Source organism: Arvicola amphibius, chromosome 2 (assembly GCF_903992535.2).
Source record: "Arvicola amphibius chromosome 2, mArvAmp1.2, whole genome shotgun sequence".
In the NCBI taxonomy this organism is placed as follows: domain Eukaryota; kingdom Metazoa; phylum Chordata; class Mammalia; order Rodentia; family Cricetidae; genus Arvicola; species Arvicola amphibius.
In genome coordinates, this window is record NC_052048.2 from 22,362,499 (window position 1) to 22,387,164 (window position 24,666).

The 24,666-nt window shown below is 41.3% G+C and overlaps 1 protein-coding gene across 5 annotated transcripts in view; it reads right to left on the minus strand.

Moving 5' to 3' along the window:
* Nucleotides 1–391: 391 nt before the first annotated feature.
* The window catches only part of C2H12orf4 (chromosome 2 C12orf4 homolog), a 37,322-nt gene continuing 13,047 nt past the window's right edge, over nt 392–24,666 (minus strand). For all 5 annotated transcript variants that reach the window (XM_038319812.2, XM_038319810.2, XM_038319809.2 and 2 more), the window contains exons 7-14: nt 22,169–22,275; nt 21,639–21,836; nt 20,378–20,506; nt 16,076–16,150; nt 10,027–10,229; nt 2,679–2,736; nt 1,774–1,841; nt 392–1,040 (exon numbers count right to left, since the gene is read on the minus strand). In XM_038319812.2, the coding sequence (XP_038175740.1) occupies nt 948–1,040; nt 1,774–1,841; nt 2,679–2,736; nt 10,027–10,229; nt 16,076–16,150; nt 20,378–20,506; nt 21,639–21,836; nt 22,169–22,275 (931 nt within the window). In that variant the 3' untranslated portion in view covers nt 392–947. The remainder of the gene's footprint in view (nt 1,041–1,773; nt 1,842–2,678; nt 2,737–10,026; nt 10,230–16,075; nt 16,151–20,377; nt 20,507–21,638; nt 21,837–22,168; nt 22,276–24,666) is intronic.

Sequence of the window (24,666 nt, forward strand, 5' to 3'; positions counted from 1 at the left end):
TGAAGAAGCTTCTGCCTTTACAGAGGTCTGTGCTACTGTGATGCCCTCACTGCTCTCAGCAAAGAATCTACACATGGGACACATGACAAGCACCTCTGAGGGAAGCGTGCACCAAAAGCCAATTGTGATAAAGGAAACTAAACACCAGGGACAGAAATTTGAATGCAGTTTCTGCAACGGAAGTGGGTGTAGAAGAATGGATACAGAGCAGAAGCTAGGGAAAACGGAGCCATGAAAACGACCCCGGGTGTCAATGTTACTGAAGACTGTAATGCTGCCAGGTGCAGGTTTAGACTAACTTACATCAGGCTGGCTAAGAAGAACAGTTTCCCAGCCCACGAAATGTTATTAATAGACTGGGTAAGGTCACAGAAGGAAGGTGAGACAGCGGTAAAGAATTCAAAGCCTTCTCCGACTCTAATTTATACAACCTTAGAAAGAGTAGATTAAAAGCCAGGGTTTGAAACAGGAGAATTTAAAACAAGTACATTTGTCTGTTGTATTTATATTACTACAAAAACACTTTCAAAGAAACATATACTTGCAATGTATATTTAAATTCTGATTTGACAATGTATGCCTTGTATTTGATATGACTCTTGCCTTGGAAAAGTCAAGAGGGCTCCATGGAATTATAATGAACATGCTGGTAAGTGTCCATGTTTGATAAACATTTTAACATTATCATTCACAGAAAGGACATATAAGTAAAAAAAAGAGGTATTATTTCATGAAGGGTTTTCTGAGAAAATGCTTCAATGGGGAGCTGATCTCTAGTCTGCAAAATACACACATTTTTGGAATATTTGATATCTTCCATCATAACTTAACAGGTGGTTGAGTTGCAGGTTCCACTGGGCACCTTCTGCTTGACAGGATTCCAGCATAGTTCTTGCTCCCAGAGAGGGGAGAAACACTCTTCTGCCATAATGTTAGCATACTAGGGTTTAGTGCTTGGATGTCAGAGTGAGTGTGGAGGAGACCCGGAAGATCTGGGGGAGCATGTTACTCAGCTGATAAAACATTTCTTCAGAAATGCTCTGTAAGAGGAAAACAAGAGAAAAAGTTCGCACTTGTTAGGTCATCACTGACATTTCCATTTTTTCTAAGTATTTAAAATGTGGACCTCCCTCTAGTTAGGGATATAAATTATGTGAAAATTATCTTTCATGACTGATTTAGTAATCATAGATTGGTGTGTTTTTCTAGTTCCAACTCTCTGACAACATACAGCAATGTCAAGTAAAAATTCTGATTACTAGAAAAACTCCTAATCAACGGCACTAGTTTTTCACTAGCTTTACTAAGTTCTAAACAGAATTCAGAACTGTTGAAGGTATCAACAGTTACAGATATCAGTGGTATCAGCGGTATCAATGGCTCAATCCCAGCACTTGGGAGGCAGAGGCAGGTAAATCTCTGTGATGTCAAGGCCAGTCTGGTCTACAGAGTGCGTTCCAGGTCAGCAAGGGTGAGACTCAGTCTTGAAACACAGAGTTCAGAATCATCTCCTAATGGTCTTCCTTGTGTCCCTCCACAATTTTCATAGCAGGGGGTAGGTGCTCACGTCTTTGAGAGTACTCTAAGTGTTGCATGGCATCCAAATATGCTTCTCCCCTTAAAGTAAGGAAGCTATGCTTTATGTATACGGAAGAGTTTAAGGAGGTACTTGGCTGTGTCTTTGGGGAATATCTTAGAAGACGTTAGTTTGGAGTGGAATTTACTCAGATGATACAGCTATGGACTGGGGTGGGATCTGCTCAGATAACACACCTGTGGTACCAGAAATTGCACTGTCCTAGAAATTCCTCCGTCCCATGAAGCCATCTCCATCATGAAACCTAAAACAGACAACAGGTTGCTGTGTTATGAGCTCCTTTACTAAGATGAGAGGGGTTTTCGCTGTGGGGCCTCATGTCTTGACCTCTCAGGGAGCCACTGTCCACAGGAAAGGCTAAGCCTCTAGAACAGATAGAGACCCACACTCTCCAATTCTCTGTGCCAGAGAGGATTAGCAGTTTTGTCAGCATGCTCAAAGATCTACATGGCCTTCACAGAATGAAGATAAAACAGATTATGAAAAGTTAAGATAGTATTTGACTCTATTTTTTAAGAAAATAAAAGGCAATGAAGAGCAGTCAGAACCAGCAAAGTGTAAACAGCATCTGTGGTAGTTTATATGAACCATCCACTTGACGCGATCCAGAGTCACCCTGGATGCTCTCTGCATGTCTGTGGGGTGGAGCACTCTATGGGCTGGGCTCTTAGACGGCAGAAGTAAGAGAAAGCTACCCGAGCACCAGCATGCACCTCTTTCTTGACTTCAGATGAAATGTGACATGCTGTACTGCTGCAGCCAAGTCTTCCCTGCTGGGATGGACTGCAACCTCAAAGTCTGAGCCAAAATACAACCCTTCTGAATTTGACTTTGTCAGGCATTTTGTTTCAGCACCACGTGAAATACTAATACAGTACCCAGATATCCTTCTGTTTCGACTGGCTAGACATCTGTTTATTTTGTAACTGATTGCAAAGTATATTATGAAATATCTGAATGATTAAGCATCTTCTGAAGGACCAGGAACAGAGGCAACTTTTGAGTCATTCCTTTGCCTTGCTCTTCTTTCAATAAGGGGATGAGATTTACATAGCTGCTGCTAAGCATGGACTATGCTCACCTTTGACACACTTAAATACCAGTTCTGCTCTTCTTAAACACCAGGGTATAGTCATTTCCTAAAAACACACACAAAAATATGTTTTCAGCAAAATTTTTATAAAAAACCAAAACCCATATCATCAGATCTTTATTTGTAATGTGGAGTGTTCCTGTTTCAGATAAATCCAGGCTAACATGATAATTATCCCAACTGTATTTCTTTGGTTTTTAGACATACATCTTCTACCCAATAAACTATACTTATGGAATGCAAGTTGATTTAATGAGCCTAGCAAACAGGACTTAAAGGTGAACATATTCTTGAAAGTTTCTAGGTAATTAATTTTAAAGTCAGCTAGTGACATAGTTACTGCACCAAATAAACATTTAATGTTAGCATGGATAATTCTGTTAAGTTGTATAATAACTGCAAGTGAACTAAAATGTTTAATTTACCATATAATACATTATCACTGAAGTAATGGCAATAAGCAAGTAGCTTATAGACATGTGAAAATGTGTGCGATGTACATTTTCTTCATTTTGATTTTTAATCTTTAGCCAGTACGCACATGGATACACCAGGCTAGGCCAATACCTTATAATTTTCCATAGCAAGTTAGTGAACATAACACTTTACATTCTATTTCTTTGCACTGCTACCAGAATTATCTTCCCATTCTGTAAATCTTTTCATAATTATAGATTTGTTTGCTATTTAATTATGGTGTTTCTTAAACTTTTGGAATTCAGAATATTTTATACTTAGTCACACCTTACAACAAACCTCACACAAGAGATTTATTGGGAGAAAAGATTTATTGAAAGGTAGTGTGTGGCTACCTCTGCTAGAAGCAGCAGAGAACTGAGCAGAAGGCAAGGTTTATTTTATATAAGGTTTTTTTTTTTTTTTTTTTGCGGGGGGTGGGGGGAGCTTTCCAAGGTGTAGATTTCCAAGGTAGGGATTGATGGGATTTCAAGTCCTGAACTTGAACTTTCTACTCTGTAGAGAGGGAGCTGGGTCCAGCCCCCTTAGGATAGTTAGAGTGTTCTGTGGGCGGAACCTGGCAGTTGGAGGGCCCAGGGAAAGGCCTGGCCACTTACATGCCTCGAGGGCTTATACTTATGATGATAAACATTTACTAAAAATCACAAGTAGGTAGTGCTCTTAACTGCTGACCCCTCACTTCAGCTCCCATGAGGTGGGAGGAGGGGTGGGAGAGAGAACTGTGGTTGAAATATAAAATGAAATTTAAAAAAATTAAAGTTATATTATCAAAAAGATTATTCAATCTACAAAAAAAATCACATGTAGGAATGAATCAAAGGTATAACTGAGTTTTTGCATTACTGTAAACTATTACAGCAAACAATATTTTTGAAACCCCACAGCAAAAGTCTGAATGAATCATCACGATTTTAATGAAAGCACTTGTTTTACATATATAAATGCACCACCAGAGTGTATTTTGTTTTACAACTTAAAGAACAACTTATCAACACCACGTAAAGGTGAGGAAAAAGACTAATTGTGAGCCGGAAGTAGAGGGCTTCTGAATGGCCAGCTGACACCAACGTACAGAGCACAAGCTGTCCAGACACGTTATCATCAGGGTACAGTGGTGACGATGGATGGGGAGACTGCAGCGCATCTGGAGCTGCGAGAGCCTAATGCACTGCACATGAGTATAGAGGGAAAGTGACCGTATCTTTTCACTGCCCATCTTGTCCAAAAAGCATCACATTTTATCCATTTATGTCATGTTTCCTTACTGCTTATATACATGATTAATTAATATATGGCCTAAAACAAATATCTGTGAGACAAATTAGGAGCTTTACACTCTTCAGAATGGTGTGAACTGACAACTTCACTGATGCTTGCTTAGAAGACTCATGATCCCAGCAGAGCTATGAAGTGCAGGCTATGGTCTCAACACAGTCTAATGTACTGACAAGTCACACTGTCATTACAATATATTTTTATGTAATGAGCTCTTGCTCATTACTATAAGTCTGAAAAGAAATGCTAGACAGCTAAATGTTTTCCCCAAATCTCTCATGTATCTACATAGCAATTCCATCTCATAAATAAGTTGGATGTATGCCAGTTTTCTTATTCTGTCATTTAGTTTTTCCTGATAAAAACTAGTGCCTAAGTGGGCTGGAGAGATGACTCAGCAGTTAAGATCACCCATTGTTCTGGCAGAGGACCCAGGTTCAATTCCCAGCACTGACAGGGCAGCTTACAACCATCTGAACCTCCAGCTCTAGGTGGCCTGACCTTCTGACCTCACCGGGTATCAGGCATGCACATGATACACAGACACACATGCAGGCCAAACACTTATACATATAAAACAAAATTTAAAAGATTAAATACCCCCCCCCCCCAAAAAAAGCCCTTAGCCTAAAAGAAGAGCCTTCAGAAGTTCAGAAGGCCATGAGAAGACATGACTCACTGCTTGTTACCATGGGATGTGGCCAGTGGTTACACAAGCTCACTCCCAGAAACAAACTTTAATATATTGTTGTAGATGGGATAGAGACCTAGTGGGTTAGGCAGCAGCAACAGAATTTGGAATGTAAGTCCTATATACTGGCAAAGTGACTAAGCCTTGGCAAAATGCCTTAGTGAATGCACAGTGTTAGAAATCCACCAAAAACTAACAGATCTAATGACATACTTTGGAATTTGGAACCAAGGCAGAAAACTGGGCCATGCTATTAAACTATGTATCATAAATAGGCATTATCTCAGAATAGATTCTAAAGAGTTAAAACTGAAATTAAATCTCAATTGTGATTTTAATAAGAAAAATATCCTCTATCTAAAAGTAATGCCCATACATGGACACCTGAACCTTTTTTTTTTTTTTTTTTTTGCTTTGGTGTCTGTCCTGGAACTTGCTCTTGTAGACCAGGCTGGCCTCGAACTCACAGAGATCCGCCTACCTCTGCCTCCTGAGTGCTGGGATTAAAGGCCTGCACCACCACCGTCCAGCTTCTTTTTTACTTTTAGAGACAATATCTTGCTACACATTCCAGGCTGGTCTCAAACTCTTGGCAATCCTCCTGTCTCAGCCTATTGAAGGTTAAGATTACAGGTGTGAAACCAAGCCTAAGCCTCAACATGTCATGTTAGGTTCTACTCCATGTCTTCAAAGCTAGATATAAGTTCACGTACCAGTGTAAAGGAATACAACATTATTCTTTTCTTCTCATGTATGTGCCCCTGAGATATCTGAAACATTCTTATAAATAAATTTTATAGCCATTGCAAAGGGTGAACACACAGCTTTGATTCTTTTGGGGGGAGGTGGGTAGGATCTCACTATGTAGGCCTCGCAGGCCTTGAACTTGCAAAGATCCATCTGCCTCTGTCTTCTAAGTGCTGGGATTAAAGGTCTTGAGCAATCATACCCAGCTTGCTTCTTATTTTCCCATTAAAATACAGCATGGCTATTACAACCACTTTGGAAGACAATTTGGCCATATCTGTCAAAGGTAATCACAAACATACCCATTAACTAATAGTTCCATCTCTAAGTTTATTTATAACAGAATTGTCAGAAGAGATGTAGACAGTGTTGACAGGAGCATTGCAAGTCATAACAGTGATTTGGGGCCCTGTACAGCTTGCACCTCTTATAGCCTAGGCTATGCCATCTGAGTTTGTATAATAAACTTCTTGACCTTGACTGGTGGTTTAAACTTAACAAAAGGAAAAATCTAGAAAACACCCAAATGTCCTTAAGTAGAAAAAAGGCTAAATAATTACAGCTGCGCCACCTCATGTTATATAGAACAATGAGAAAGAAGACCCCAAAGCACAACACAAAGACAAGGTCATGCCTCACAAACGTAGTATTGAATGAAAGGAACAGAGCCAAACACGACAGACATGGACCTGACTGACCCACATTTCAGACATGTTTCAACACTTCTCTCCTCAGTGCTCCCCCTCATCTGTTTCAAGAATCAGTTCTTTCCTGCCACTAATGTGGGTTCTGGAGGTCACTCTCGAGCTGTCAGGCTCAGTAGGAGGCACCTTTATTCAGTGAGCCATCTCCCCAGCCCTTAGACCCCACTTTTAATAGAGAATCAAGGATATTTTTACATGGAATAGGGTTTAAGTAACTGCGAGTACATGAGCAGCTTCCAGGGTGCAAGAAACGTTCTGTTCTGCCTATGAGCTCAGTATGAGTTACAGAGGTGCTGAGTCTGTGAAAATCTGAACATAATGCTTGTGTACACCATGTAGCTGTACTCAAAACCACTTCATTTCTAATAGCAATTACAAAAGCCACAACCCCAAAGGATTCCAGCAGTCAACAGTGAACAAAGTAGGGAACACAGGGTTCCAGACTTGCAGACCCACCAGCTTTAGGTTAGCCTGACTCCAATGGGACAGTGTCTTTAGATCACAGATAGATAAAAGCAACATGTCCCACCCCCAAGCTGGCTTGTTTTCTATTTCCTGTTTCTTTTAAAGCTGCAAACAATTCCACGGCTTTCTTGTCTGTCACGGCTATCGGCTATCAGGGGCTATTTCAGACCATCACTCTGACGCCTTAATGTGTGCCACCCACATCCAGAAATCCTGGTTGCCGGAGGAAGAGAAACACCATCTGAGAACACTTTGGGATCCCTGCACAAAACCTACCCCACACCTCTATATCCTGGGCTGTGCCATCTGAGTTTGTCAATAAACTTCCCGACCTTGAAGGATGTTTAAATACAGCAGATGGGAGGCCTGTGGCTCAATCTACTTTTGTGAATTAAATTGGACACTTCCGAAACAAAGTTAATGTTCTGCAGCTGGCTGTTCCAGCTTGAAGGGCAGCTTTTGTAAGGCTGTGGGAGAGGGAACCCTGTAGTATCAGATGTCTGGAAGTCAATCTGAACTGAGTGACTTTTGGAAACTGTTTTTGAGGTTGTTTCCCACCTACGTACAACCATTTTTATAAGCTGGTTAACCAGGAATCCAGCTGCAGGAATGTGTGGATGTTTCCTTGTGGCAGGAGTCCACTGCAGTGTCACTCCCTAGGGACCTTTTAGAGACGACTAGTTGGTGAGGATCGCTGACGCCGTCTCCACAGAACTGAAGCTTTACAAAGCACTGTCCATCTCTCCCGATGCCACACAGGGGAGTGAGGCTGGAGTGTGAGCTGAGTGAGAATAGGGAAGTATGGGGCCGCCACCGCAAGATAGGAACACAATCCTTTGGACTAAAACCACAGTGTGCTCACTGAGCAAAGACCCCAGACTAGAGTGTAAGCTGGAAATCACCCAGCATCCTCACTTAGATGGAACTGATTATTACAGTGTTTATACAGGTTGCAAGGTTAAAATGAGGCCTTCTGAAATACAATCAGTCTGAATGGGGGCTTAGTTCCCTATAATCCCTTCTATAATAAACCATTTGCACTATTTTTTATTTTGGTAATAACTTGTGGTCTTGTGCTGGATAGTTTTATGTCAATTTGACACAAGCTAACTAAGGTCATCTGAGTGAAGGGAACCTCAATTTAAAAAACTGCCTCCATTAGAACTGGTTGTAAGCAAACCTGTAGGCATTTTCTTAATTTGTGATTGATGGGGGAGGACCCAGTCCATTGTGGGCGGTACCATTCCCGGGCTAGTGGTCCTGAGTTTCATAAGAAAGCAAGCTGGGCAAACCAGGGGGAGAGAGTCAGTAATGACCCATCCATGACCTCTGCATCAGTTTCTGCCTCCAGGTTCCTGCCCTGTTTGAGCTCCTGTTCTGACTCCCTTCAATGATGAACAGTGGTGTTGAAGTGTGAGCCAAATAAACCCTTTCTACCCCAAGATGCTTTCGGTCATGGTGTTTTATCACAGCAATAGTGACCCTAACTAGAACAGTCATCAAATAATCAAGCTTTCTTCACTAAATCTTCACAGCATACAACTTTTACTAATCCCTCTGGTTAGTGCAGTGGTTCACACCCCAGTAATCTTGGTACTGTGGAGGCAGAGGCAAGAGGTTTGTGATCTCATCATGAATTTGAGGCTAGCCTGGGCAAAATAATGAGTACCAGGTCAGCCATGGCTACAGAGCAAGACATATATATATATCCCACACTTCCTTCATTCCTCACCCAAATAAAACAAAAAATGTGCCCATGCCTGCTTGGCAGCTCTGTATCTGCTTGTTCTGAAGAAGGCTTATTTGCTTACAGAGTGGACTCCCACAAAAGGAATTATCTGCATACACATAGGTTGCAGCTCATATGTTCCTTTAGCTTATTTGAGGTTGAATTTTAGGCTTTAATTTCTACAACTTCTTCCCTATACTTAGTTTTCACATGAGTGAGGGAAGACAGCCAAAGGGAAACAACCACAGAAACTCCGTGCAACTAAAAATGCCAAGTAAATCACAGCACCTAATAAGACAGGTAAGCGATTTTGCCCCATCTCAACTGTATAAGCTAATATCTGTCCTGTCAAAAAGACATATCCTTGAGAAAACGGCTTCTTTCTGTTGTTTAAAGTTCCTTTCCATTGCCTACTAATGCATATTCAGAAAATGCAAACTTATCTTAGCACTGATCAATGGCAAGGGTATTGAGGGGTTAGTCTCTATTCAGGTGGTGTCACTAAGAGACAAGGAAGATGAGAAGCACCAACACCTCCTGTGGCTGTCTGAGCAGACCTGAGTCTGGAACACTAGATGACTCATAATGCAGTCTCAGTTAACTGGAGACCCTCTATTTTGGTGCTAAAGCCCAGGATGTTGCCTCCTTCGTGTCCTTTGTCCACAGACACACTACCTCGACATACTGCCCTCCTGGCTGTATACCCTCACATAACGTGGGTTGTGTGCCATTTGGACTCACTGGACAGTAACTTAATATGACCTTAGCTGACTAGATAATGTATGCATATATGCCAGTGAACATACACACTAAACCAGATCTGTGCCTCTGAACCAGACGCTGGTCTCTGGAGTCTGCTTCCCGGAAAATTCGTCATGACTCCATCTCCCTCATCCGTCTCCCACCGAGTCACCGACGAGAGGGAGAGAATACCCCACAGTAACTGTAAAGGTAAATCCCCCCGCTTCTCAAAGCAAAACCAGAGAAGGAAGAGGAAGTGGAGGGGAAGGGTAGTAGGAGAGAGGCTGGAGGACACATTTCTTATTGAAAGTTAAAGATTCTCTAGAATTCCAAGCTTACTAACATCAAGCAACACTACAGTCTTCTGAGCATCGTTCATTGTTTTATAAGTCACTGAATGTAGCTGACCCGACAGGAGATACAAAAGTCCACCCATTAGAAGGAAGCCTGGAGATGTTAACAGGACTGCTACATGGGCCGCTCAGGAAGGCCAAGGTTTCCGCTCACCTCTGACATGTCATGCACCAGCAAGAGAGGGATGCTCATTGTTGTGATGTCATGGGTACAGCAAACCTTGAGGATATTTCGGAGTCCCATGATAGCAGGATCCCGAGCAGTGATATTTCCCGACTTCACATTGTCATCCACACAGAGATGGAAAGCAACGTGGATTTCCGAGAGATTCGAATGACGTGTAATATAAAATTCTCCTGTAAACAACAAACACAGCCATGATTTTCAAAAGCCTGGGTCACACTCGTCCACAGCTTTATAAATAACCATGGGGGAAGCCAAAGTGTTGACTTTGTATCAGGAAGCAAATGCAATCACTGCTTCTTATTCTCAGAGAAAACAATTAAAATAAGAGATAATAGCCGGTGTGTCAAGAGGGTCACAAAGTGGTATGAAGTAAGCCCTTGGATAATAGGTATCTGAGTGTTTACAATCTCTACTCAACATAAACATGTGAAAACGTGGGACTTGGCTACCTGCCTCCCTGTAGCCTAAGTTTGCTCTCACGCCTCAGCTGATTTGATTAGCCAGGCTGTTTATCAGCCTCTCAGATCAGAAATGCAGAAACTGTATTTGCTTCCATCTCTCCATCATCCGTCCCCATCCGCTGATCTCTTTGCTCCCGTTTTTGCCTGACTACAAACCTACTTCTTTTGCTGGTCCAAAATGATTCCAATACACTGTGTCACCCTCTCACTTACACACCCAGCAGCTGGGAACAGCCAGCTCTTTACTATGACCCACAAGGCCTACACAGCTCAGACAAGGCCTTTCTCTTTGATACCCCCTCGCCTCATCTTCTTTGCTCAAGCCACACAGCCTGTGTTCAGCCCTAAAAACCCGTGGAGCTTTTTCACAATCCAGGCTGATGCCTAAAAGGCTTTTCTCCGATGTTTTCATATGGTGGACTCCACCGGTCACATCTCAGATCAAATGGCACCTTCTCAGGAAGGCCTTCCTTGACTATCCTCTCCAGCACAGGACCCCTGTCACACATTTCTTGCTACCATTCCGCTTTATTTTTTCTTAACAATGACATCCTACTATTTACACAGATTATGTTAAACAGAGTATTGTTTATGGCTCACAGTTAATGAGAGCCTTCTCTATCTTAACAATCCATCTTCAGCACATAGAAAAGTTCTCCATAAAAATTTGTTGACTGCATAGATGAGTGTTTTAAACGGACTGCTGGAATCGTGTTCCTTGTCTGTAAAATACAGGCTTCTTACAATCATTATTTTTCTTATGCATTTTTTTTTTTTTGTTTTTTCGAGACAGGGTTTCCCTGTAGTTTCTAGAGCCTGTCCTGGAGCTAGCTCTTGTAGAACTCAGAACTCAGAGATCCGCCTGCCTCTGCCTCCCGAGTGCTGGGATTAAAGACGTGCGCCACCACCGCCCGGCTTCTTATGCATCTTAATAGTCAAGAAAATCTCAACAGCTTTTATTCTGTCAATGATGAGTAACATAGCAAACACATGTAAATCTGTGTGTGTGTGCACATCTCAGTGGAAATTCTGCCCTGTCTGTCCAGAAGTTTATTTCACTCTTCTACAATTAGCCCTTGCTAATTTCCTCATCCTTGCCTCTAATTATATTAGAGTTTTATCTTTAAAGCTAATATACTTGTATTTAAAAATACTTAGTAGGCCCTACCAACAGCCAGGGTAGAACAATTGCACAGCTATGAAGTCAATCCTGCTGGAGAAGTCCCTGAATTGATGCAGGGAAACATACAGAGAGCTCAGGGCAAGTGACGGTGTTACGGAATATTATTTTAAGGTGTGTGACTCTTGTTTATGCTGTATTTGTTTAACTCTGTGAAGCTGTGATTCTTTGCCTGTCTAAATCGCCTGATGGTCCTAAAAAAGAACTGAATGGCCAATAGCAAAGCAGGAGCAAGGGTAGGCGGGGCTGGCCAACAGAGTATAAATAGAAGGAGAAATGAGGAAGAGATGAAAGAACAAGGGAGGAGGAAGTCAGCAGCCACCCAGAGTAAGAGTGAAAGTAAGGTGCACAGAAGTAAGAAAAGAAAAGCTCAGAGCAAAAGGTAGTTGGGATCATTTAAGTTAAGAAAACCTGGCAAGAAACAAGCCAAGCTAAGGCTGGGCAACCATGTGTTTTATTTGGGAGCTGGGTGGTGCCCACCCCCACAAAGAGTAAAAAACAACCCACAGCATGACAGATGATAGTCCTCCAAACAAACACTGGCCAAGCCTTACAGGACTGACCACTACAGCAGCCCATACAAGCCCATATGGAGCAGTCACTGGCACACCACAGAAGGAAAAGCAGCAGTTAGTAATGACTGGAACACAGGCCCACTGAGCACACGGACACCAATAGAGACAGATTCACAACGTGAAGATCGTCTACCTTGCAGGACAGAAATTCACCTTGGGCAATATCCTACTGTACTGTGGATGCTGCCATCGCTTTACAGTTGATTGATAATTCAGTCAAAGGAGAATTATCTTGCTGGCTTTGTTACATCTATCCAGACATTAGTACTGTGTTATCAAGAACAAACTGTATACGACCTCCCACTGGGACTCGTGCTAGAGGGAAACATGGTTTAAAATATATGAAGGTAAGTATATTCTGGAGCACAGTACTAATACATGAAATTGATGAGCAGTCATTATTTACTTGTGAAGTTGATAGAATTTTTAAAATATAAACTCATATGAATGTTTCATTTGTCTTTTCATTGAAATTTGCCAATTTAAAATTGTATAAAAATTCAAGTGGGATAGATATGTAAAATGAGAAAAGATCGTTTTAAAAAATAATTTAATATAAATTCAACTATCAAAACAGTTGAGAATAAGTTATAAATTACCCTGTATAGATGAAATTCATCTTAATAACTTAAAAGCTTAATAACAACTCAGTGGCTTAATATTACAAAATAGGTTCATCTATCTGGCTACTTACTAACCTCTTTATGTTTTAAAATTCATTTTCCGGGGCGGGAGAGATGGCTCAGTGATTAAGAGCACTGGCCGCTCTTCCAGGAGATTTAGGTTCAATTCCTAGCAACTTACAACTGTCTGTAACTCCAGTTCCAGGGGATCTGGCACCTCATACAGATATACATGCAGGCAAAACATAAAATAAAAATAAATCAATAAAAAATAAAATTCATTTTCCTTTTTAAAATACTTATGTATTTTGTTTATTAAAATCTAAAATAAATCAATCTAGGAATACAGAAAGGAAAGATATATATGTATTTGTTTTCAGTATTTATATGAGACAGTAAATATGTTTGAGAAAACATATTTTATAGAAATACTTTGGCAGGTTAGATGCTCAGTAGATAAAGGCATTTGCTGCCAACACCGATGACCTGAGCATGGTCCCCACAATCTGCATGGTAGGAGGAAAGAAAGAACTAGCACCCACGGTTGTCCTCCTGTAGCAAGAATTCTAATTGGTCTTAATAATAAAAGCCCAGAGTCAGATATAGCAGTTAATGCTGAAAGATCAGAGAAGCAGAGCCACAGGCAACTGGAGTTCTTACCTCTACCAGTGCTCAGAGCAAAAGAGTCAATCCTGTCCCTACGAACCTTAGACTGAATGCTGTCTCTATGACAACTCAGACTGCATCTCCTTCTATAAAATCCCAATGCGTCTTTATGAAACTTTAGGTTGCATGCTCAGACTGAATCCTCAGACTGCTGCTGTCTCTACAAAACCTCAGACCACATCCATCTATCTCTACGAATCCTCAGACTGCTCTGGGCTCATGTCTTCTCCTACCTTATTTTCCTCTCTCCGCCCAGCCGTATCACTCCTGTCTCCACCTCCCTAGTGCTGGGATTAAAGGTGTGCGATTCTAAGAGCTGGGATCACCTTTGTGTAAGCTCTGTTTCTCTTTTAGATAGGTTCAATCTCATGTAGCCCAGGGTAGCCTTGAACTCCAGAGATCCGTCTGCCTCTGTCTCCCGTGTGCTGGGATTAAAGGTGTGCTCCACCACTGCCTGGCCTCTGTGGCTAATTAGTGGCTTAGCTCTGCACTCTGATCTTCAGGCAAACTTTATCTGTTAGATTACAAATAAAATATTACTACATCCTCTGATCTTTATATGTGCACACACATGAATATAGACACACACATGCACGCATCTAAATAAATGTAATAAAATATAAAGTACATAATATGGTTTTGCACTTTAACATCTTTAGTTACCAGTGTGTATAAGGGGTACCTCAAGATGCCTCTCATAGGTCCCGGGCAAAAACTCTTCTTTACAAACAAACAAATGAACTAGAAAAAGAACATGAACAAAGGATGGGATAGAGATATAAAATGAGCCAGTCAAAGAGAAAGTAAAAAGGACACCATCTGGAGGTGCTATGAGACGGGACTGCTTGTCAGCAAGGAGTCACCACATAGGCAGTGGTCGGCTGGGTCCTGTGCTGTGTCTGCTAGCGCAGCGGGAGGGACTCCCAGCTCTGGGTTTGGGCTGTGGGCCAGCAGGGGGAGGGGTTTATGGCTTAGTGAGCCAGTCAGGTGTTCCTAATCCCTAACCTGGCACTGCTTTGTTTGACCTCAAATGACTTGCCTCTGGTCTCATTTTACCCATTAATAAAATGGGGCCAGTCCAGGCGCTGGCAATGGTAAAAATGACTAAAATACTGTAGGAAGGGTTCTAGGTTGGACGCGCGGGAGATCTGCTGCTCTCCAGCACCTGGCCAGGTGAGACAGCAAAGCCACTTAACTTACTCACCTGGTGCTTTGTGCAGGAAATGTGGAAATAAGGGCAAACTGCTATTTTACAGAATTGTGAAAATCAGAAGACACGAGCTGTGAAGAACCTAGTTCATAAAATGAAACCGCTGTCCCTGGTTAGGGGGAGGAATAGGAGTCAAGACATGCTGTATGGAAATTTTTTAAATTAAAAATTAAATTTTGAAAAAAGTATATGAACCCAACTGGTTTTCTTCATGATTAAATAAGTTTTGATGAGACACTTTTCATCTCCTGTCAATATTTTGGCTATGTTGGAAATATAGACGCTGTCAGTGGTGGGTGGTTTAAAACTCCTTTCCTAATTCAGACGTGAGGAGTATCACTCCTTGCTTATTGGTAATAATGATACTAACTCATAGGCTTTTTTTTAAAGGAAGGAAAGAAATAGAACAATAAAGATACAGGCACTTCCAAAACAGTACCAGCCAACACACTCCTCGAAAGCCACAGTGTGATGACTCAGGGCCTACGAGGAGTAATGGATGAATGGTCTGCCCCACAAAGGGGTGGAACAGCTTGTGGTGACTCTAACTATTATCCACCAGGGCAGGAGATGCGAAGGTGGGAGGAAACGGAGGCCGATGACCACAACCTGATGAACGCAGAAAAGGGAATGACTTTCTTAAATTAGCGACACGGCCTGCATGGTCAAGATCTGAGGAAGGAAATGTGAGAAACTGCCTTAAAACAGGGCAGAAACTATCAAGGAAGGGCTATTTTTAAGACTGTAAAGCCCACCACTGTGTTTAAGAGCTCACATGGGATCGCGTGGTGCCTTGGCAGGTGAACAGCTGTAAGGAAGGAAGACGGAGAGCTTGAGCTCCAGCTGCTGAGTATGCCCAATAGCAACGAGGGAAGTAAAGACAGACACAGCAGAAAGACCTGAGGGGAGATGCGAACTAGGCTCTACCTCAAATGGTCTCACTACAAGATCAACCACATTCATCTCTGCGCGCTACTGCTTATATCTTAGAGCTAAAAGCATCTCTCGGCTCATTCCTCAGTAACTCACAAATAATACATAAGAGCATATTAGAAATATAAAATCATGAAACTTAGGTGTAACATTTTGGGGATCTAGAAGAAAGTCATTTCTAGTATAAAAATGAGGTTTACATTGGAGAACGTCTGTGAAAGTGTATTACACAGATACAAGTGCTATTTCAAAGGGATATAAGGCCAAACATTTTATAAATGCACACCGTAAGAATAAATGTTTCAAATCTACTATTTTAATGTGTGTGACTATAAGAAAGCAATGATTTAAAACAAAATAATACTCACCAGGTAAAATATTTAAATAGTTTCTCTCAGAATTCTTAGATTTATCATCGCTTCCTCCATTTTGGTTTCCAGAATCTATTCATAAAGAAAATATAACACAAATGATTATTGCCACATATGAAAATATATTAGCCCTAGTCTTTCAGGACAATCACGATAGCAAAAGTGTGCTGTGTGCCTCTGCGTGCCAGGCATTCTGCTCCGTGCTTCACATGAAACCTATGAATCCATAAGCTCTACGAGCACACGTGGATGTGGGGAACAGTGCTCTCCTTCCTTCCCTCCTCGGCTCTCTTCCCCTCACTTCCTTTTCTCCTACCCACGGTAGGCTGGGAACGTGCAGATGCTAAGCATGTGCACTGAAACTGAGCACATCTCCTCACTTTATGTACAAGAGAAGAAAGGCTTCGGTAACTTGTTGCATAAGCTGAGGGGACACAGATAAGAGACGGGACCAGCCTTGACCCCACATGGTCTCAACCACATTAGACCTGCCAACACTCCAGCTTCCTTCTGAGAGTTCAGGGCTCTAAGATAACTTCATTAGATAGCTATGGTGTGGCCACCTTTATTTTTAGATTCTGACTCACTGTTGCTGATATAACCTGCTCTGGACCAGATAGACAGCTAGCAACATCACTTTATACCCAGCACACTCGTCTGATATTATATACAGCTGATCTCAAGCAGATGTGTGATACTGTTTCAAGCAGAACTTTTTCAGACACTCAATAGTTTTTCTTTCTTTTTTTTGAGGCATGATATTTTTCTTAGAAGGATAAATGTTGGTTGAGAGACATTTTGACTGAACATCCATTATTAAGACTGAACACATTATTTACATATTTTAACAAAAGATACTCCTGGATTTTATAAGAATTCTCTTACAAATACAAATACAAAAAGAGTACTGTCTTTCAATGTAGTTGTCTTTTAGAGGTTATCTACTTATTCGGATTGAATTAAAAACTATTTTATAATCTATTTTTGAAATGATATTCCATATTAGAAAACAGTAAGACCTTCAAATAACTAAACAGTATATACCAACACATCAACTCTAAAACATTATCTGAACACACCTAACTTAATAGAGTCACCTATTACTATGATAACAAAGTGACTTACACCACTGTGTCTTATAAACACATACACATTTTTAAGAACTAGTAGAGAATGTGTGAGCAGAGTAGGTAGAAGAAGACTTTGAATTGTCTGAACAAATATTTCATGTAACAGAGCAGAGTCTGGCAATGGGCATGCTTCAGATAAGCAGTGGGTCACAGCAAAGACGGCAAGGAACAAACACTTTAATTCTGACCGTCCAAGGATGAACAAATACTCCCTTTCAAAAAACAAGACCCAGGAACAACACACCAATTGGTTGTCCAATGCTAAACAGTTAGCCCTGAATACCTACATACAAGTAACATTATATGTACTCAACAAGGTTACATTTGGGGATATATATGTATACAAATACATATACGCATGCAGTAACAACTCATGGAAAAAGACCTCAGATCTGAAGGAAAGCAGGGAGGGATATACAGGAGCATTGAGGGGGGAGATTAATTAAAATACAATCTCAAGAAAGGAAAAAAAAAGAAACAGAGAGAACAGTTCACAGTTCACTCTCCTGCCCATGTTTTAATGAGTAATGTCTTTCATGGTAACACAACGCGGTGACTTTTATTTAAATATATATACATATATACATATGTATACACACATATACACACACACATATATACACACATATATAATATTCATAAGACAATCTTTGGCTTTTATCATGGACCGTAGAAATATAATGAACAACCACAGTAGAAAAAAATGAATGAATAGAATAAACAAGTACTTGTATATCATGTCACAAATATGATGAACAAATATGTAGACATGTGCAGAAAAAGAATACTCAGCAAGTGTTTTTCACAAGACTATACTATAGCATACAAGTGCCTTTATGAGGCTGAGGGAGGAAGATCCCCAATTCAAGGCTAGCCTGGGCTACAAAGTGAGTTTTGGGAAAGCTGGGGCTATACTGAGACCCATCTCAAAGCAAATGAACAAGCAACAAAAAAAGAGCCGTCTTTTATAAAAATGACTCATTCTACTGACTCACTTAAATCACAATGTAGCTGCTATAACAAGAACAAAACACCATGCCGCATGCAGGCTGCTTTAACTATAGGTGGTCTAAAAACTTCCTGTTATGTACGGCACATTATCTCTCATCTAAAGACTCAAAATCCTCCTCTTCTCCCACACTTGTGATCTCAATCTTCATGTGTGTGGTCACTGCTAACAGTGATATTAAAAATATTCACGGAAGGAGCAGGAAGGAGGAAAGAGAAGGGAAAGCTGAGTAAGGTGGAGGGAGAGGGTAACAGGATAGGAGGCCACACTGAACTCTGCGAAGCCCTTTGTTAGGATTGCTTTCTTGTGATTTCCTCCTGATCCTTGGCGTGGCTCTGAAATATAACACATGTCACCACAGCAGAGCCTCAATTACCGCTGCTAAAGAGATAAATCAGGGAACAGGGGCTGGCATTGTGAATATTGAGTGGCATACATGTGCCCTGCAACCACAGACATGCTTACTCCTTACAAGTGCACCATGATTCATGCACAGTGTTATTTATGCTACTAACAATGAAAAGAAGAAGAAATACCTGCTAATAGGGGAGGGACAAGAACCTGCAATGCATCACTACACAAAAGCAAAGACACAAAAGGGCTTTCTAGACTGATAGATGACCTCTTGGGAAGTCCTAGTGCAAAAGCCACATATGGAACAGTGTGCATGGAAAGTGTCTGTGTGTAAAAAGGAGAACTAGCTACAACATGCTTCTGTACACATGAATGTATCTGGAAGGCACAGGCTGGACAGCACAGAAAGGTGGGCAGCGTCCACTTTCATCTGCAGTTTTCCTTTCTGTGCTTTCAGTTACCCACCATCAACTGCGGTCTAGAAACATCAAACAGAAAATTCCAGAGATAAATAACCCACAAGTTATAAGTAGCCCGCCATTCAAAGTGACAAGATGAAGTGTCACGCCATAATATACTGTTCCATTTAGGACATGTCTTGCCCCCTTGACCAGTGTATTCAGTGGGCATTCAACCTGCCCATGGGTCAGTAGGTAGTTTCCCTATCAGATCAAATGTCAGAAACACAGCATGCTCAAATAGCTTCTGCTTTGCTTAGCAGTAACCTAAGTGAAGGGACGATTCAGATGCGCCAAAGAGAAGCCACTGGAGTGCTTCCCTTGGGTGAAAGGCGAAAACGTACGGGGTATGTATGAGTAGGGAAAGCTACAGTGTGCAAGCACTGCCCGTGGTTCGCAGAATCTCTTGGTGCTCTGGGAGCACCGTCCAGAAGGAGGAGTTGACGTCTAGAAGAGCTGAGCTAACAGAACAGAGTGACAGCTAGCACGAAACACGGAAAGGAAGAAATGGAGGAGATACTGGTCGGGGAAATGAAGTTGTTTCGGAAAGCTGATGCATAAAGCTGCGATACAACCCTGAACCACAATATATGAGAACTTACCAAGACACCCACGTGTTCCCACCACAGGGAACCAAGCAGCAGCTTGTCAGGTGATAGGCATGTTGCTTAGTTTGAGGTAACTAGTACTGACTTGAAGACAGAATATCCCTCACTGGCTCATGATTTAAATGCCAGCTTCTCAATGATGGCACTATTTTGGAAGGTTCTAGAAATTCAGAAGTTGGGGCAGAGGTGGAGAAAGTAGGATGATTGTAAAGTGTACTTCAATAAATTTAAAAACATTTCCAATAAGATTTCTAAATAATTTGAAAGGATGTTCTATTGTGCATAAATACAGGGGGGAAACCCATTCAAAGACACCAGTTTCTTTCTGTTTCTTTTCGAACCAAAATGACTCTGAAGTCAAAAATTCAAAGAGGGACCAGGGCTGGAGAATACCAAGCAGAATGGCAAATGTGCAGCAATCCCTAGCATGGTAAGAAAATAAGAACAAGGAAGTTTGTTTTGTTCTACTTTAACTTTGATTCAGTGCCCTTTGTAGTAATGATTCTGTACATTTGAGAATGCTCAGGTCAGAAGAACAACTTTTTGAAATCTCTTATTTTAACTCTGGCACTGAAATTTTAAAATGGTTTTCACTAAGGACCCTGAAAGAAAATCAACCAAAAAAAAAAGATGTTAAATTTTGTTCTTAAATTTTCTCTCACAAGCCCCACTACTACGAACTTCTGTGGTCATCTCTGGGCCAGCAGTGTGGCCCCAGTGCTAGAGCAAGCCTTACTGACCCCGGGCCTCTTTGCACTTGCTCCTGCGCTGGGTTCTCGCGTACAGCGCCACCTGCTGGACGACCTCCAGTTGCTCTTCAATCCGTGGGAAGTGGAAGTCTGTGCATTCTTGGCAAACTGTGGCAAAATCTAAGGGATTCAAATATTTATCAATTATGTATAGAAAAAGAGATATGAGAGAGTGAAGGTTGTAAATATGATTTGTTTTGTAATAATCGCACATTAAGCTAGAGTACAATGACTTTCATCAACACTTTACTCATAGGAATAAATAATCAGTAAAGAACATTCTAATACAACGCCAAGCCATCTTTAAATAACAGACACTTTGATTAAAATCTATCCCTAACCTCTGTAAATAATAACAAGTGTGGTTCTGTTTAAGTTGGAAGGATCAGGAGACACCGGGTAAACTAAGATCGCTCAGCAGGACTTGCTTCTAAAATGAAAAGTGCATTTCTAGCTGGATTATTATTTTTACTTTAGGCTAAAATAAGAATCTTCTTTTATAGGCACTCCATACACGATATTTTAGAAAGAACTAAATATCCCTGAACTGTATATGAATGTCGAAGTAGTAATGCTGTGGGATAATGCTCTTGTACCCTGTAAAGATTTGTCACTTGTACTGCTTTAGTAAAATGCTGACTGGCCAGTAGCCAGTGAGAAAGCACAGGTAGAGTGACCACAACAGGAGAATGCTGGGAAGAGGAAAGGCAGACATGTAGTCACCAGCCAGATGTAGAGGAAGCAACATGAGTATGTGTTACTGGGAAAAGGTATCAAGCCACGTGGCTAAACATAGATAAGAATTATGGGTTAATTTAAGTTGTAAGAGTTGGTTAATAATAAGCCTGAATAATAGGCCAAACCGTTTATAATTAACATAAGCTTTTGTGTGTTTATTTGGGACAGAATGGCTGCGGGAACAGGTAGGACAGAAACTCCCGTCTACAACGTCAGGGCTGCATATTTTGTTTGCTGCTCACTTTATCTGAAATGGCCAGGATGGGGTATGTTTGAGACTCAATGGACTTAAACACTGCAGCCATTTAAAACTGCCAAAAATTCCTTCATAAAGATTATTTTATTTGAAAACTGGGTACAGTAGATTATATCTGTTATCTCAGCACTTAGAAAGCAGAGGCAGGAAGACTTCTTTGAGCTCAATATCAGCATGGGCTACAGTGTGAGAGTCCTCTACAAAAATGTCATTACAAAGAGAAACTGAATGGGATAAGTATGTTCAACATCGACTTACCTCTTTTGATGCCACTATATGAATTAATTCGATTATCTACTAGTAAAACTAGGCCACAGAGAGATGTGGAATAAAGAGACAGGGCTGTCTGGAGCCGATGGAGTTTCACACCACTTCCATGAGTTCTTTTATGCTTGCAGAAGTCAAGCATATCTGCTCTCAGCAATCGCAGATTGTGCATAGTCTTCAGTTGGGCTCCTAGGGATGAACAACAGTCACAGAGAGATACTGAAACGCTACAAAAATCCTGTAACAGATGCAAACTCCTGTGGCAGGACTCTAGATAAATCCATGTTCCAAATAATAACTAAAAATTGGCCCTTTAACTTCCCATCTTAATAGCTGTCATAATTTATCTGCAAATATAGAAGCTAAAACACAAAACACATAGCACACAAACTCTGGGCTTTCATGGAGAGGGACATAACTTAAGATTAGAAATAATGGGTATATTCTGCTCACATGCAGGAATTTGTACTCCTAAGGAAAAGTTCAGAAGTTCCTTATAGCTAGTAAAAGAGCTTCCATACCCAAGTGAATGGTGAAGCTTTCTTCCAGCTTCCTCTGCTCCTCGTAAATCCTTCCATTCGCATCTGTAGATTCTCTGAACTGGCTTGGCTGAACTTTAATTTCTTCACTGAAATTAATACAATTATTGTGATTGTATCATTGCATATTCATAAGAACGTTTTTCTTAGAGGAAAATAAGTTCACCATGAAATGAGAGAGAACTGAACAGCTGACAGCAGAGCTTAATTTATTCCTAAACTCATCCTTAATCCATGGTGACAAGTAAAACCATAAGCAGCAACAGGTTCTAAAAGCCCCACTTGTCCTTCTATTTCCTCACAGTAAGCAATGCAGATTACTCTCTTCAATCATTACAATATCAGCTAACACATCACCACTTAATATTTCCTAGCGGCTTAAAAATGGCTCAGGGATCAACTGATGAACTAATATGTAATACCTTTAAAAGTCATATTGAACATATTTAAAAATACATATTAGGTCTCATGCCAAGGCTGATTCTAAAAAAAAAAAAATAAAATAGATGAGGTGGCAGTGATGAAGATTAAAAATTAAAAAACTGGGCTGTAGAGATGGCTCAGCAGGTAAGAGGCCTTGCTGCACAAGTCTGATGACATTAAGTTCTATATCCAGACTCACTATAGGAGGAGAAAACCAGCTTCTGAAAGTTGTCCTTTAGTTTCCAGATGCTTGCTCACTTACACCTTATCCACACACAGTGATGATGATTATAGGAGTACAGCAATCATAAATCATGTTTTAGTTTTAAAAATTAAAAGGACATATAGGTAATAGAAACTGTGAGGTTCGTGTTGACACGTCCTGTGGCTGCATTTCCACCAGCCCTCTCCTCTCACTAGACAAGCTCTCTCTTTGCTCTGCTCACTGCTGAAAAAGTTTCCCAGGAGGAGCTATGAGCACATAACTACTCAGGTCAAGTCCATGGCACAAGGCACTGAAGGAAACTGAATGGCAAAGTGTGGATGGTCCTCCGAGGAGGGCCAGGAAATAAGGACAGCCTGTTTGCATCAATGTGCGTTTGACAAAGGGTGCTGTCATATAAGGAAATCAACAGAAATTAATCTGAAAATGACATCAGAGTTCTGAAAGGTCACGTGCAGGGCCACTTTAGAACAGTTAGGAGCCACAAACTCGTACACCTGAGCTCCTTCCATTAGTCTTCACTAAATGTGTCCAAGGAAACACGGGGACTGGCAAAAAGAGAAGCCTCTCTGAATGACTGACATCTGAGAGCCGAACACAAGGCTGGTGTTGGACAGACAGACAACAGAGACAAGGGTGGGGATGTAGGTCCATGATAGATGACTTGACCCACAGTAAGCCTAGTACCAGGTGACAAGAAAAAGATTCCATTGCTGAGAGAAGAGCAACAGCATGGAAGGACCCGCTCCACGGCACAGGTGTGCAAAGGCTGCTGGTGCTGATGGTGCGGCAGTGCGCAGAGGAAAACGCCCTCCAAGACTGAGTTACAGCCCAAGCACAAACAGCATCCAGTTCCCACCACAGAAAATGAAGCCAGGTGGGCACTGAATCCAGATGACAAAATTCAAAGGTCTGCTGCCCTGCTGACAAGATATGAACAACCTTAGTCGGGACTGCCTGTTAACTCCTGCACATAATTACTACTTAGCTAAATATCCTCCTTTCAAGACAAGAGTCTTTATTGGGTAGCAATGATGGGGAAGCTCTGTTAACCAATCACACCTAGTTAAGGCGTGGCTACCTGGAGCCCAGGAAGAAAAACTGAGAGGGACCAGGTGTGCGCTCTCTCTCTGGGTGATTCTCACTGGACACTGAGGAAGTTGGACTTCCCATTCTTGTGGTGTGAATTTCCCCTTATAACCATTAAAAATATAATTGTTATCTTTAAGCTGGCCTGGTTATTTCCTGTATTGAGATAATTCTTGACATAGCAACTCACTGTGTAGACCATGCCTCAAAACTCAGAGACCCATCTGCCTCTGCTTTCTGAGTGCTGGGATTAAAGGCATGCACAGCCACTCTACAATAGGAAGCAGGAGGAAGAAGAGCTGGCTATGGCAGTACATACCTATAACTGAAGCACAGAGAAGGCACGAGAAGGAAGGTCAAGCTAGCTCAAGCCAGGCTGGTCTACCTGAATGACAAAGTCTGCTTTTAAAGACAAGAGTAATAAAACGAAAAGAGAAGCCACAGAGCAGCAGCTATGTATCTACAAAACAAACATCTGATGTTAAGCATGCATCCAGAGTACAAACATAACTTTCACAGCTTGACAGTAAGAAAACATAAAGGAGAGTCATGGATACAAAGTTATCACACAAAACACTGTTCATCATATTAGCCATCAGGGAAACATGAACTTGGAATGAGAGCTCACGGCAATGCCCATCGGAAGAGCTGGTGAGCTGCAGCACAGACTCAGAACGGCTGACAGGGGATGGCAAGAGGAGACAGTGCTGAGTATGAAGGCAAAGTGGAAAATGTCATAGCTTGA